Source organism: Neolamprologus brichardi, chromosome 6 (genome assembly GCF_056152115.1).
Source record: "Neolamprologus brichardi isolate AB-2024 chromosome 6, ASM5615211v1, whole genome shotgun sequence".
Classification (NCBI taxonomy): domain Eukaryota; kingdom Metazoa; phylum Chordata; class Actinopteri; order Cichliformes; family Cichlidae; genus Neolamprologus; species Neolamprologus brichardi.
In genome coordinates this window covers 7,931,004-7,947,470 of record NC_142109.1, presented here as the reverse complement: position 1 = coordinate 7,947,470, position 16,467 = coordinate 7,931,004, and the positions used below count along the sequence as shown (strand labels likewise).

General features: G+C 40.0%; 1 protein-coding gene across 1 annotated transcript; it reads left to right on the top strand.

The window, feature by feature from the left end:
- The first annotated feature begins 5,875 nt into the window (after positions 1-5,875).
- On the top strand, positions 5,876-15,239 carry LOC102790330 (cell adhesion molecule 4-like). The gene is made up of 5 exons (XM_006804337.2): positions 5,876-6,072; positions 7,980-8,240; positions 8,406-8,735; positions 12,387-12,644; positions 12,827-15,239. Exons 1-5 carry the CDS (start codon positions 6,000-6,002, stop codon positions 12,961-12,963), a joined length of 1,059 nt encoding a protein of 352 aa, XP_006804400.2. The 5' UTR covers positions 5,876-5,999; the 3' UTR covers positions 12,964-15,239.
- Positions 15,240-16,467: the final 1,228 nt, after the last annotated feature.

The window sequence follows — 16,467 nt, the reverse complement described above, 5'->3', positions numbered from 1 at the left end:
CGATAAAAGCTATTTGCTGTTTTAATAACGTTTAATTGCCACTGTATGAGCTCATCTTGTGTTACATCCTTAAGAGAGAGACCTGCGGCTGCCTCCTTGCTTTGGCTCCTTGGGTGTCTTTATCTGAGCATCACTTTTGCCTCCACTGTGACGCCCCTGGTAGCAACATTTAACTTTAAAGGCTGTTTACAATCAGAAAAAAAGTCTCAGTTTTGAGCGTAATCAGCTCTTAGTTATTCTGACCTCACCACAGCGCCATCGACACGACGTCTGTGTGCAGACTTATCACCGTCATGTCACACGTAGTAGAACACATGAGAGAGATGCTGGTTCATCACAGCCATAAATATGTTGAAAATGAAGATATTTCACTGTGTTCAGATACCGGATTTATATACACATTCACACTGATGGAAGGTCTGTGTGTCGTTATAGCCATTAGTTTCAGCTGTGTCCACCCCTGCGTGTCTTTTCCTAATTACCTGGTGTGTATTTCTACTGTGTGTTTGCTTCTGCTCGTCGTCGCTCCGTCTGTGTTATTTGGTAATCTCGTCTCTCTCTCCAGTCTCCGCTCTCATCCCCATATCAACTCCATATGTTTCCCCCCTGTGTGTTATTCCGTGAGTAATGGTTTCGGGTTTGGTTTGTTATTAGTTTCCTCAGTTTAGGTTTATGTTTAGTTCTGTCCTCGCTTTTGTTATTTTCCCCGTCCACAATAAAGCTCCAGTGCATCACAGGAAGTGCCTGAATTTTGGGTCCTTCTTTGCAGCACCACACGACTGCTGCCCCAGCCGTGACAGTAATTAATTTTACTTTTGGAAAAGGTTTGTAAACGTGATTAGTTTGTTTACTTCTGGACCCTTTAATTAATTAAGGGATTAAGAGCACCCTGGAGGGTGTGGTGGAAAAGTTTTATTTACCAAATATCAGATGGGACGACGGGAGGGTTTAAAATTGAACTTCTTAAATCAGATTAAGTTAACTTTCGTTTATGTTTGAAATTATTGGGTTGATTTTTGTTTATATTTTTCAACGAAATAAACGCCAGAACTTAAAAGGCCGTGACACTGGTACTCATTTCTTGTCGTCTCACTGCCCTCGTTCTTTTCGCCTCCGTGCTACCCTGGTTCATCTTCGCTCACTTCATCTGCACTTGGCTAGGTTTATTCTTCTTTGCTTGCACAGCCAAGACGAACTTCATGGAAAGTCCTTGTGGAGAATGGCTTCATCGAGCCACTGTTGGCCTCATTTGGTATTTCGACTGGTTTAATTTTTCCGAGGTGAAGATACAGTACAGGGCCGCGCCGTTTCACTGGTTTATACTGAGTGATATTTGCATCCTCTGTGGTGCTGGAAGATGAGCACACATCCTCCTGATTTTGTGATAGAGCCCATGTACACTTTATTCACAGCTGCCTGTGTTGTTGCAGTTTATGTCCTATATGCTTAAAGTTATTTATTATAAAGTCTTTCATCCAAATATGAGCTGAAAGGGGCCAACAGAGAGCAGCAACCTGAAGATGAGGTGGGATTTCGGCTATTTCACTGGATCATCTTTTCAAAAGAAAAATAGAAAAAATAGAAGAAAATAAATATGCAATCCTTCTGCATTAGATTACTTGTAAAAATGCCTCTGAGTTCATCAGGCTAACATTTAGCAGCTGTATGATATGAAATAACGAAAGATGCAATAAATTGTTTATGCCATAAACCGTCTGTGTATCTTTTTATAGCTGGAAAACATTTCACTTACCAAAGCTGGACACTTGGTGGGTGCACAGAAAAGTGAGTAGGAAAACCAGAAGAATAAAATGGAAAAACATTGTCCCAGATAGATTTTTGGAAATCAAAAGTGTGAAAATGATCAAACATGAAGTCCAAACGTGGATGGAAAGGGAATGAGCTCTGAGTTCCCAGTTTTGCTTTTCTGTTGCAGAGAGCAATGGTGACAGTCGAGGCTGTGTTTTGTTTGTTTTCTTTCTCCCTCAGCACTGCATCCACTCGTTTTGTTATAACAGCCATGCCTTCAGTGAAAGTGGGTGTTGTAAAATCACCAAACAAGAGGCATGACAGAAGCAGGTCAGGTCTGCTTCCTGGGGAGGTTCTCGTGTATCCCTCTGCAGAATATTCTTTCAACTGACCTTACATAATGTGAGTAAGTATGGAGCGTTGCACTTTTTTAACAGAGCATTAAAGGAAAAGTAAGGACAAGAGTTTTGTAAGTCAGCCCTTGACTGGTTATAGTCTGTTCAGATGCTGACACTAGTAGAATAGAAAGACCCTCACATAATAATAATAATAAGAATAATAATGATGATAACAATAAATGTTATTCATAAAGCGCCTTTCAAGACACCCAAGGACACTTTACAATAGGATAAAACATATAATGGAAAAATGACAAAATGAAGAACAATAAAACAAAAACACAAGATAAAATTAACAAACAGTGAATATGCAGATTTGCAGACGTATCACTTATATCTCATCTTTTAAGCTTCATTAAAATCCATTTTTTCCCTCTGACATAAAGCATTTATAAAAGTTATCTGACTGTTAAAAAAGTAAATCTTAAAATTAGACATACACAGCATGCGCTCAGCTGGATGTGTAGAGACAGAGCCGTATGTTCTGGAAACTCTGACTAGAGAGTCAGTTTGGGAGATGAATCCCGAACCACTTAGGCCCGGGTCTGCTGACACCAAAGATCAGAATAATGAAGATTTCTGGTCATTTCCAAGGTTCACCTGAGGTGAATTGCTCAGACTGAGCACCCTTCACTGGAACGAGAAGCTACAGGTCCTGTTATCTTGGACATCATAAACACCACCTCTCCCTCTGTCCAGTATTCACATTTAAAACTATCAGAGCTTTTCACAAAGCTGAAGCAAATGTTTCTAGACCAGGAAAGCTTTCACTTGGGTGGTCTCAGAATTTCACTTTAGCTTTTCACAGATTATGTTGTTCTATTGGCTTCATCAGGTGACGGCCTCCAGCTCACACTGGAGTGGTTTGCAGCCAAGTGCGAAGCGCTGGGAATGAGAACCTCCAATGCAACTGGAAAAAGGTGGAGTGCCACTCCAGGTCAGGGACGAGTACCTGCCCCAAGTGGAGAAGTTTTTTTGAATATCATGGATGTGTTCACGAGTGATGGGAGAAGGGATTTCACATCGAAAGGAGCCAGTTGAGGTGATTCAGGCATCTGACAAGACGCCTCCTGGGAGAGGAGTTCTGGGCATGTCCCCCCAGGAGGAGGCTGGAGGATGGAGCTCTGAGGGAAAGCGGTGAGACAAAGGTTACACAAATGAGAGTCTGACAGGCAGGATGACAGAAGAGCAATGAGATTTAAAGTATATGGAACGGGAGCTGACAGGGGCAAGGAAAAACCTTTTAACAGGAAGAAACCTCCAGCAGAACCAGGCTCAGGAGCCAGTAGGGTTTGGGGAGAGGGAGACAAGACAAATAACATGCTGTGGAAGAGACTCAGAGATTAACAATGACTCATAATCAAATGCAGAGAGGTGTAGAAACACATAGTGAGAGTAAAATGGATGAGAGAAGGAAAATCATTCAATGCATCATGGGAATCCCCCATCAGCCTAGACCTCATGCAGCATAACTAAGGGTCACCTGATCTAGTCCTAACTATATGAAACTTTTACGCCTAATCTTAAAAAGTAGAGATGGTGTCTCTCTCCCAAATCTGGTTCCACAGAAGAGGGGCGTGAAAACTGAATGCTCTGCCTCCCATTTTACTTATAAATACTCGAGGAACCAGAAGTAAGTCTGAGAGCAAGTGCTGTAATGGGGTAATACAGTTCTATAAGGTTTTTAAGAAAAGATGGGGCCTGATTATTTGATGAGAAGGACTCTTACTGAAGAATTTTGGATCAACTGAAGACTTTTCAGCTGTTTTTAGGACAACTTGATAATAATGAAACTAGTTTTTCAGCCTCACTCTGCTACAGCAGCGGTCCCCAACCTTTTTTGCACCACGGACCGGTTTATGCCCGACAATATTTTCATGGACCGGCCTTTAAGGTGTCGCGGATAAATACAACAAAATAAAACCAGTACCGGTAACGAAAAAAAGAAAATTTATTCATAACACACGTGAAAAGACCCAGGAAAACCGAGTAAACGATAAAAACGATAACAAAATAACACTGAAAACCAATAAAAACCCTGAAAACTATACATTTCACACCTGAGCCTCAACTCTCGCGGCCCGGTACCAAACGACTCACGGACCGGTACCAGTCCGAGGCCCGGGGGTTGGGGACCACTGTGCAACAGGATGTTTCTAATTTTAGAGATATTGCCCAAATGTAAGACAGCAGTCCTACACATTTGCATACATAAGACCTTTGAAGAAGGATGTGGACGTGAGTGTATTTTCCACTGAATATGTGTTTGAATAAGTGTAGATTTCAATTCAATTCATTTTTATTTATATAGCGCCAAATCACAACAAAAGTTGCCTCAAGGCGCTTTCCATGTACATTGTTGTTGGTACTTAGATAGCATTAGGACAACTCATTAAACTTATTATGTTGAGTGTATTTAGTTACCTTAGGTTAAACCAACATTATTATTCTATTTTGAAAATAATATATGTCTGATAAACCGCAATTTAACCTGTTTGCAATATATGTATTTTTCTTGTTAATTTTATGTTATACTTAAAAATACTTGTACAGCCTGTCTGCAACAAAGTTACCCAGGCTTAAAGCTGATGTTACCCTAATCTCCAAGTCCTGATTCATGGTACAGGCCTCTGCTCTGAGCTCTAGCACGTTTTGGTTGGTTTTGTTTGCTTAGCTGTTTTGGTGTTGGCCCTCCCTAAAATATTTTTGAACTTCATGAGCTGTCTCTAAAAAGAAATTCAAATGCTGACAAAACTGGTACATGAACACAAACACCCTTCCTGTGGTTTTGCCTTATCAGCTTCAGTCATGTGTGACGCATGTGTGAAAAGTGCTTGACAGCTCACAGAACGCACTTTTTAGAATGTGAAAATGTTTGAACTTAGATAACTTTTAAATTTTTTTACATAAAACATATTTATATATTACCTTAGTTTTTGTTCTGTGTGATTTTTAATTTAATAAAATGTTACTTTCTCTCATCTGACAGGACTCATCATGGGCATTAATGCCATTGTATTTTGGGGCTTTTAACGATTTCTTTGAACTGCTCTTTTTCCCTGCATCAAAATGACGACCTTTCCAGAGACATTAATAGGCCTTGTCAAGTTAAAATACTTTGTATAACCTTCAGAACCAGTTATTACAGATGTGACTGTGTATATATCAAATCAAATTTTAAAAAAAGTGTTATATACACAATCATACACAATATGACATGCAGTGAAATGCTTATAGCTGTGCAACTGCCGACCAGATAGAATAAAACTAAATTTAAAAGTCAAGTATAAAAGTTAAAAATCAAAATGAAAAAGGTGTGCAAATCAGCAGTGTGCAGACTGACAGTGAACAGTTATGAGTTATGAGGTATATTACTGAAGTACATTATTGTTGTTGTTGTTGTTGTTGCTGAGTGCATGTGCAATGATGTGTAGAGATATGTAGATATGTAACACATAATTCAGTTTGTATGTAAACTCTGGCCCAGTGCGCACTGAATAAAGTCTAAAATAAATTCAAACTTGTGACCCAATTCTTGTTTGTGTGTTTTTTAACAGCGTGTGCTGTACAGTCATTGCACCCTGGAAAAAGAACCGTTCAAAGAAATCGTTAAAAACCCACAAATTACCAAAAGTTTCACACCCATGATGAGTGTGTGTAAACTTATCATGTTTACACACACTTGTTTATGATATTCCCACCCAGTCTCACATCACACCTACACACACACACACACACACACACACACACACACACACACACACACACACACACACACACAGAGCAGCAGTTCCTTTAAATTTCAGACCTGAGCTGATCAGCTTCACTTTTAGACGACACCAGCTGAACATCATGTTTTGCTGTTGCATATTTTTGGCTGTTTCTTTGTTGCATTCTCTGTGTCACTTCCATGTGTCAGGCTACGGTAAGTTCTCACACGTGGAGTTTTGTTACTGTGTTTATAAATAGCAGTTCTATTTTTTTCTAATGGTCTTATTTACTGTACATTAAATTATGTGATTTTCACATGTATTGTTTCACAATATATATATTTTTATTGTAATTTTCTTAATTTACTTTTCTCAGTATTGTGCCTTCCTTATTTTCTGTGTAATAGTTATCATCTATATCCTTTTAAGTGCCAGACAGTGCACAACATATGAAGTGATATACTGTAACTATATGTGTAGCACAGTATTAACCACTTTCTTAGCTAATGGAGCAAAGCCTGAGAACTACTTCAGGCAGGCTCTGCATCATGTATCAATTTGCTGGTTTATTTAACGTTCACATGTCATGGTTTGAGTGTTTTGAGCGTTTTGAGTTTTCCTTTTGATTTATGAAGCTTTGCTTTATCAGGATGTTGTGGTCTGAGTTTTGCTCCTCTAATGTTTTGTGTTATTTTGTGTTCATGTTTCCTTCCGTTACATCGTGAAGATGTTTTAAGTTCAATTTCATTCAGTTTAGTCTTGAGTTCAGTTTTTTTATGCTGTTGAGTTTATTTGTATCTGTTTTTTGGGCTCTGTCTCTTTCCTGTGTCTGCTGTGAGAGTCTGCCATGTCCTCTGTGTGTGTTTCCCCAGTCGTGTCTGTGTTTGGTCTCGCTCCCTCCGTGTCTCGTCTCCCGTAACTGTTTCCATGTTTCCCTCTTTGTGTGTCCTTTCTTTGTCTCCGCAGTTGTCTTGTGTCCATTTGCGTTCCTTCCTCCAGCTCCCGCCTTCTCGCTCCATATTCCCACATCTAGGTCTCGTGTTCTGTGTTTAGCTTTAGTTCATGCAGTTTAGTTTGTTAGTTAAGTCTCTGTTCTCATTTGCCTCTTATTTATATTTTCATTCAACCCAAATAAATGGCTCGCCTTTTGTTTAAACTCACTCCCTTTTTCAAGTGTCTGCATTTGGGTCCTCATAATCTCTCCACACTGTCCGACATCAGAATTTCTCATCTCTCTCTGTATCTGTCGCTTACTGTGTAGGACAGGGTGACTTTATGACACACAAAGCTGGAAGATTCAAGTCAAATCTGAAAGTTACTTTAAGACAATCAATGATTAATTATCATTATTAACTGCTCAAGCAAAGTCAGTTATCATTTAAATGCTTAGCAGGGCCTCAGTTTGCTCTAAAACAGCCTCAGTTCTTCCTGCTCTTGAGTCCAAAAGATGTTGACAGATTCATTCAGTCAGTCTGTTTTTGGTTTGGAGACACCTGTGAGAAAAGATGTTGGAAAACTTCAACTGTCCAGATTTGGTGGAGCCTGTCTCTCTGCAGCCTCTGATTTCTGTTTTGGCTTGTTGAAACCCAACATGCATTTGTGCTGCTGTAGCCTCGAGGACAGATGCTTTTCTGTCCAGCACAGTTGCAGGTGAAATCTAGATGGTCATAGTCTGCCCTTTCTCCTCTGGCCTCAACAAGCCGCTGTCTCTGCAAAAGTGCTGCTCACTGGATGTTTTTGGTTTATCACATCTTTCAGAGTTACTGAAATGTGAATCCCAGGAGACTGACAGTTTCAAATATAGTCAAACGTTCGTTATCACAGTTGAAGAGATCGCATATTTTCTACATCCTTATATTTGTCACAGACAGCTGATCAATAATTTTAATCATATTCTTAACTTTTCACTTTCATGGGAATTTCTCCCACCTGCTTCATGGACACCATCATGATCTCCTGTACATGAAAAAGCTCATCCTCAGACAGGGTGCAGGCTTCAGTCATTTGTGACAGGCTCAGATTTGATCTGCTACACTTATACATTGAAAGCAACTGAGGTGAGCAGGATGGATGGTAAATATTTTTCTTGCAAATAATTGCATGTAATGTTTTTTTCTTACAGATCCTAGCTGCACAGAGTATCCTGTGTTCACTCCATCTGCACTGGTAGTGAAGTACGGTGACCCAGCCAATGTTGCATGTGATGTATGTCAGAAGGACTGCAGTGGAGATGCTTCAGGTTTGGAGCACGGTGTGGGAAAAGTTACAAAAAATGGAACCACGATGTTCTGGACAGTTGACAGACTGACTGACTGGGACATACGTCTACTGTGCTTTTATACCAGTAATCAGTGTACTAGCACTCTGAATCCAACTCTTTATCGTAAGTATGCTTACTTTAGAAAATGAGACTTTTTAGTTGATTTTACATACATCTGTGATCTAAATTTAATCTCTTTGTGTAAATACACAGTTAGATGGATTCATACTCTCAGCGGTTACTGACTGACATCTACCTGTGTTACTCTTTCTTTCCCTGTCTTCTCAGAGCTTCCAGAAAGTGTCTCCATCAGCTTTGTAAACCACCCTGAGATGATGTTTGAGAATCAGCAGTACACCCTGCAGTGTAGCGTACAGAACGTAGCTCCTGTTCAAAGCCTCACTGTGACCTTCTACAGAGGAAACACAGCACTGGATCACCTACAGTCCAGGAGTGAACAAAAGAAACCAGTGAGTGAGACCTTCACTCTGAACATCACCCCCAGTAGAGAAGATGATGGATCCCAGTACTGGTGCGAAACCAAGCTGGAGCTGGGACCAGCTGGACCACAGCGCCCTCCAGTGGTGATATCAGAAAAGCTCCCTGCTATAGTTCACTGTGAGTCTGAGGAGGGGGGGGACAGATTTGCATTTACATGTATAATTTTCATGGCTCTTTATGTAATGTAAGAGGTTTCCGTGCCTCAAATCATTTTCCCCATTTGTTCAATTTTCCATTGGGTTATGACGAGAATACAATTTTTATCCTAAGTCTCAGACTGAAGACACATCTCTGACCAGTGAGACTCTGATCTTTTAATATCAATATATATCTAATATACAGTGGGTACGGAAAGGCCCTCTTAAATTTTTCACTCATTGTTATATTGCAGCCATTTGCTAAAAGTTCATTTTTTCCTCATTAATGTACACACAGAACCCCATGCTGACAGAAAAACACAGAATTGTTGACATTTTTGCAGATTTATTAAAAAAAGAAAAACTGAAATATCACATGGTCCTAAGTATTCAGACCTTTTACTCAGTATTTAGTAGAAGTATTTTGGGAAAGATGCAACAAGTTTTTCACACCTGGATTTGGGGATCCTCTGCTATTCCTTCTTGCAGATGCTCTCTGATTCTGTCAGGTTGGATATAAACGTTGGTGGACAGCCATTTTTATGTTGGGTTTAAGTTAGGGCTCTGGCTCGGCCATTCAAGAACAGTCACAGCGCTGGTGTGAAGTCACTCCTTTGTTATCTTAGCTGTGTGCTTAGGGTCATTGTCTTGTTGGAAGGTGAACCTTCGGCCCAGTCTGAGGTCCAGAGCACTTGGGAGAAGGTTTTTGTCCAGGATATCCCTGTACTTGGCCGCATTCATCTTTCCCTCACTTGCAACCAGTCGTCCTGTCCCTGCAGCTGAAAAACACACCCACAGCATGATGCTGCCACCAACATGCTTCACTGTTGGGACTGTACTGGGCAGGTGGTGAGCAGTGCCTGGTTTTCTCCACACATACCACTCAGAATTAAGGCCAAAAAGTTCTCTTGGTCTCTTCAGACCAGAGAATCTTATTTCTCACCATCTTGGAGTCCTTCAGGTGTTTTTTTTTAAATATTTTTAGCAAACTCCATGAGGGCATTCATGTGTCTTGCACTGAGGAGAGGCAAAGAATGAACAATTTAAGTGGGTCTGAATACTTTCCATACCCACTGTACACTACCAGTCAAAAGTTTGGACACACCTTCTGATTTAATGGCGTTTCTTTATTTTCATGAACATTTACATTGTAGATTCTTCTGAAAGCATCAAAACTATGAACACATATGGAATTATGTAGTAAACAAAAAAGTGTGAAATAACTCAAAACATGTTTTATATTATAGATTCCTCAAAATAGTCACCTTTTCCTTTCATTACTACTCTAATTGTAGTAATTAATACACTATTGCACACTCTTGGCATTTTCTCAATGAGCTTCATGAGGTCGTCACCTGAAATGTTTTTGCAGCAGTCTTGAAGGAGTTGCCAGAGGTGCTGAGCACTTGTTGGCCTTTTTGTCTTCGCTCTGTGGTCCATCTCATCCCAAACAATCTCCACTGGGTTTCGGTCAGACGACTGTGCACTCCATTACTCTCCTTCTTGGTCAAATAGGCCTCTCACAGCCTGGAGGCGTGTTTGGGGTCATTGTCCTGTTGAAAAATAAATGATGGTCCAACTAAATGCAAACTGGATAGGATGGCATGTTGGTTTAGTGTGCCTTCAATTTTGAATAAATCCCCAACAGTGTCACCAGGAGAGCACCCCCACACCATCACACCACCTCCTCCATGATTCACAGTGGGAACTATACATGTAGAGACCATCCGTTCACCTTTTCTGCTTTGCACAAAGACGCAGCAGGTGGAAACAAAGATCTCAGATTTGGACTCATCAGACCAAAGCACAGATTTCCACTGGTTTAATGTCCACTCCTTGTGTTTCTTGGCCCAAACAAATCTCTTCTGATTGTTGCTTTTCCTTAGTCGTGTTTTTTTTTAGCGGCTGTTTGACCATAAAGGCCTGATTCACACAGTCTCCTCTGAACAGTTGATGTAGAGATGTGTCTGCTACTGAACTCTGTGTGGCATTTATCTGGGCTCTGATCAGAGGTGCTGTTCACTTGCGATTTCTGAGGCTGGTGACTCAGATGAATTTATCCTCAGAAGCAGAGGTGACTCTCGGTCTTCCTTTCCTGGGGCAGTCCTCATGTGAGCCAGTTTCCTCATAGTGCTTGATGGCTTTTGTGACACATTCAAAGTTTTAGCAATATTCTGACTGACTGACCTTCAGTTCTTAAAGTAATGATGAACTGTCATTTCTCTTTACTTAGCTTATTGGTTCTTCCCCTAATATTCTAACAGTTGTCAAATAGTGCTGTCAGCTGGGTACCAACCTTCTGCACAACACAACTGATGGTCCCAACAATAATTAAGAAGACAAGAAATTCCACAAATGAAAAATGACAAGTCACACCTGTGAAGTGAAAACAGGTGAGCATCATGAAGCTCACTGAGAGAAGACCAAGGGTTTGTAACGCTGTCAACAAAGCAAAGGGAGGCTACTTTGAGGAATCTAAAATATAAGACATTATTTTTAGAGTTATTTATCATTTATTTCTTTGCTACATAATTCCATATATCTCGCTTCATATATTTGATGTCTTCAGTAAGTATCTACAATAATGAAATAATGAAATAATGAAAGTAGTAAAAATAAAGAAAAAACATTAAACGAGATTATGTGTACAAACTTTTGGTAGTTTTTTGGTGTGTACTGTACATTATGTTTTGTATAAAGAGCAACACCCTGCAAGGTAACTGCAGCAGTTAAATATAATGAAGTGGAATAAATGGTAAAATATTACCTACTGAAAAATAAGTATTAAGTATACAAGCATACGGTGAAAGTGAAGTATAGTGTAGTGTACTAGAGACAGTAATTTGATACTTTCCACTCTCCATGAATATGTGCTTCCACTTCAGTGTGGACACAAGGGGCATGCTCAGTCTTTATGTGATAGTCATATTGCCTTTAACCTTTATTATGTTTTTCTTATTAATTTAAGACCCCCTCAGTAACATATTTAAGATGAACATGATTCTTAAATCATCACAATCAACAGCACAGTTTGATCACTGATGTGAGCCGGTGACATGAACACATTTAATCAGGTAACTTATCCAAACAAAGGAGTCTGATGTCAGACACAACTGTTAACTCGCTACTCTGACTCACATCTGGATCCAGAAACCACCATACTTATATGTGCATCATATGATAGAGGGGATAACATTAAATGAGAGCATTTAGTAAAAACTCCAGAAAGCCTCAGAGGCTGACTGTACACAGTTCAGCAGAGATTAGCGACCGTGGCTCAGGGGGTTGGGAAGCGTATCTGTAACTGGAAGGTCGCCGGTTTGATCCCTGGGCTCTCTGTCCTGGTCGTTGTGTCCTTTGGCAAGACACTTTACCCTCCCGCCTACTGGTGTTGGCAAGAAGGGCCGATGGCGCGATATGGCAGCCTCGCTTCTGTCAGTCTGTGGCTACAACCGTAGCTTGCCTCCACCAGTGTGTGAATGTGAGAGTGAATGAATAATGGTATTGTAAAGCGCTATATAAATCCAATCCATTATTATTAAAGGAATTGTCTGAACATTCCTCTTTTAAATTAAAAATGGTTGATTTTGCTAATATATTGTGTTCTGTTTCTTCTTCAATAATCTCACAGATGGGCCTGAGCTAAAGGAGCCACCAAATCCAGATGTGATCACAATCACAGAAGGAGACACTCTACACCTGAACTGCTCCTCTGTGGGAAACCCCAGCCCCTCATACACCTGGACACGCCCAAAAAATAGCTTATCTTCCTACACTGGCAGCGTTCTCACTATCAATTCTGTCGGCTTTGAGCATAAAGGACAGTATATCTGCACTGTGAGCAATACAGTAGGGACTGTCACCAAGGAGTTTAACGTTGATGTACAAGGTGAGTGTTGTCAGATACTTCCTGGAAAATGAGTCACTGAAGACCAATCATGATATTTTCCTCTAGAAATGATACAGCAGTTGAGAATAATCCGATCTTTAATCCAAGAATTAAATTCATTGTGATTGTTTTGGTGTTTTTAATTTGCCTCGTGTATATTATTCTTCTTTTCTTTTTTACAGTCAGCTCCATCCCATACATAATACGTGGAACCTTACTGGGAGTTCTGATCCTTGTCGGTCTGTCACTGGGATGCTACTGTAAACGCAACCAAAGGGGAAACTACAAACTCAGTAAAATTATTGTTATTGACAGCTGAAGAAATGACTGAATAGTTAACACCTGCTTTTGATACTGATTCTGATGAGCAGCTTGCAACTGTCTATCCTCTGTGAGCAAACTTCCTGTTTAGCACATATGCAAGGCAAGCTTTCATATTTCTGATCATTTATGATCAACAGTTGATTTCTTTCTTTAAATGTTACAAATATTTATACAGCTGTTGATGAGCTGTAGTCCCTCACCCTCTGTTTAGCCGAACTAAATTCCTGGTTCTCTTCCAATTTTCTTAAACTCAATAGTAACACATCAGAGCTTCTGCTGGTAGGCACTAAACAACACTATCCAGAACTAATAGCTTTTCAATTACAATCAATAACTGGCCAGTCTCTGTTTCTCCATGAGTGAAAAGTTTGGGTGTCATCCTCGATAGTACTCTTGTAACTCACACATCAATAACGTTACTCGGTCTGCATATTTCCATTTGTGTAACATTAATCATCTCTGTCCTTTTCCCACATGTCACTGCTGTTCTTGTTCATAGCCTGGTCACTTCCCAGATCGATTACTGTAACTCTCTTCTTTTTGGTCTTAGTCAAAAATCTCTCCATAAGCTTCAACGTGTCCAGAACTCTGCTGCTCGTATTATCACCAGGACCCCTTCTATGCACCACATCACCCCTGCTCTGCAGCAGCTTCATTGGCTTCTGCTCAAATACCGCATCAATTTCAAGATACTTTTGTATACATTTAAGGCTATTCATCATCTCTCCCCTTCATACCTCTCTGATCTGGTTCAGATCACCATTCCTTCTCGGTGTCTCAGATCCTCTTCCTCTCTTCCTCTCTCTGTCCCTTCCCCTCGGTTAGCCACCATGGGGCACAGGGCTTTCTCTGCTCCTCGACTTTGGAATTCCCTTCCTCCTGATATGAGAAATATCACTTCCTTTTAAGTCTAGACCAGGGGTCGGCAACCTGCGGCTCTTTAGTCCTTATACTGCGGCTCCGCGTGGTTTGGGAAAATAAATTAGTATTTAGCGGAAGTGTATTTTATTTGTGTTTAGTTCTTTTTTTAACTTGTAGTTCTAAATTGGAAGATTATTGTGATATTGAAATATAAAAATAAAATTATATTCTATTATTTTTTCATCGCTCAAAATAAGAGTCACACTCGCGGAAGCCGGTGTACCCAACGAAACGCCGTGCATTTATCGAGACTTTCAACCCCAGGTAGGCCAATTATGGATCTTCGGATCCACATTATGTCAGCAGCTATTCTCCACCGTGAACTATGTTAAAGACAAACACCGCTCACGCCTGACAGATGACAGCTTACAGTCCTGCGTAAACTGACTTCGTACAGCCCCGATTAGCAGACGCTGTGCGCAGAGGTTCGGGACCATAAGTCTTATTGTAAACATATCACGGCAGACCGACGATGTTTGCATGAACACACTTTTCAGCATGTCTTTATTGACCACTTTTCACACACGGTTGCTGTACGCATACAGCCGGCTGTAGCTTTTCACCTCACAGCCCGACATACACCACCAACAACACAACAGCACAGATAGCGCAGACGTAAAGGCAGCGAGGCATGATTGCGGGTGTGGCTCAGGTGCGTCCGCCTCCCCTGCAGCGGCGCTGCAGACCACGCCCCGCCGCACGCATTAACCTGGTAAAATACATATTTAGGCAGAATTTTGCAAATATCTATTTTTAATTTTTCAGCAGCATAGTGCTTTTTTACCAATTATTTTTTAAAAGTCAGGTCAAGGCTCCAACAGCCCAAAGGGTGGCGGCTCACAACAGTTTTTGTTTGCTACATGAATCATTTTAGTTCAGGTTGGTGTTTTTCCTTTTGTTATATTTCTTTAAGAGTTCAAAATGTGTTGATTACATAAATAAAATGTAATTTTCTCTGTAGCACTTCATGGATTTCATAAGCAACACACCTTCGTTGTTCACACAAAGCATAAAGATAAAAAACAATATATACAGTGTTATCTTCATTTTAGATGTCAAAAAGTATTTGCGGCTCCCAGTGTTTTCTTTTGCGTGGAAACCGAGTCCAAATGGCTCTTTGGGTGTAAAAGGTTGCTGACCCCTGGTCTAGACTCACAACTCACCTGTTCACAATAGCCTATTCCACATAAGCTTTTCCATTCTGCTTTTTAAATTTGCTCCACATTTTATCTTTATAACTTTGTAAACTGTTATGCTTGTTGTTGTTATTTCTTGTCTCTATTCTGCTGTGTACAGTGTCCCTGAGTGTTTTAAAAGGCGCTTTTAAAATAAAATGTATTTTTATTTTTATTATTTTTATTTTTATTATTATTATTAGTCTCAAAGCAGGGCCATAGGGTCTGCAAAATAATTTACTATCAGTTAAACAAATTTCTTTGTTATATCACAAAAACATCTGGGTGTCATTTTCTCTACAAAACAACCACATGGTGTCCTCTTCACTCCCTCGTGATATCAGTGGGACAAAGGTCACTGTCAAAGATCACTGAGTGTGTGCAGGTGGCCAGTATGTGTGGATATTTATTGCAATGTTATTATTCTTTGCATACTTCAGGCAACATCTTAACTGACTTATTTTCCTTGATCAAAAGTCTTATATGATGTTAGCGACGTCTCTTTGTTGCATTTAGTTTGTTGTTGTTGTTCAGCTTAAGTACAGATTTCAGAGCTATGGTTTAATTATTATTTCATGTTAGATCCTTGTTTTCTTATGTTTAAGCAACAGCTGCCACTGTGTAATTATCTAACAACCTGCATTCATAATGACATTTATTTATTCGTTACAGAACCACACACACAGACTAACGAGCTATCATATTAATACATTGTAACTGATGCCCCCTGGTGGTCACATCTTTTAAGAAACTAACATTATAGTCTTTCAAATTTGCTGCAACAGGGTCTTCAGATCAGCGGCGCCTCCGGGATTTTTTCACCGGTGTGGCCATATTTCCATTTTTATTATGCTGTTGTCAGATATAGGTGACTTGAAAAATAGAGTTGATATCACTGATATCACACAGACTTTTAACTTCACACAAAGTGCTGTCACTGTTATGCTTGCAGTTTATTCACCCACAGTTTTTATTTCCTTTTTTACATCTTTTTTAGTCCAGCGAGAGAAGTGAATAATGTTTGGGTCTTAAACGAGTACGTTTAAGGATCCGTGTTTGTATTTGTTAAAGTCTTTGTTTGTCCCATTTCATCCTCAGCCTATCCAATCACTCAAATCCCTCCCTGTCATAGCCTCTGTCTGTCTGACTTCTGCCAGTGAATTTGCTGTAAAGCAAAGCACATCTGCAAGGGAAGGTTCATTGTTTATACTCATCATTAGTTTCATCTCTGATTTAATGTTACATTTGTGCTCTGCCTGGTGTTGATGAGCAGTGGATTTCAATGGGGTTCAAGATCCTAAAACTCAGTGGTCTGCAAAATAATTTACTAACATTAATTTACTAAAAATGTCACTAATGTCACTGACAAATTAGTCTTTATTCAAAGGTTTTTTAAACAAATA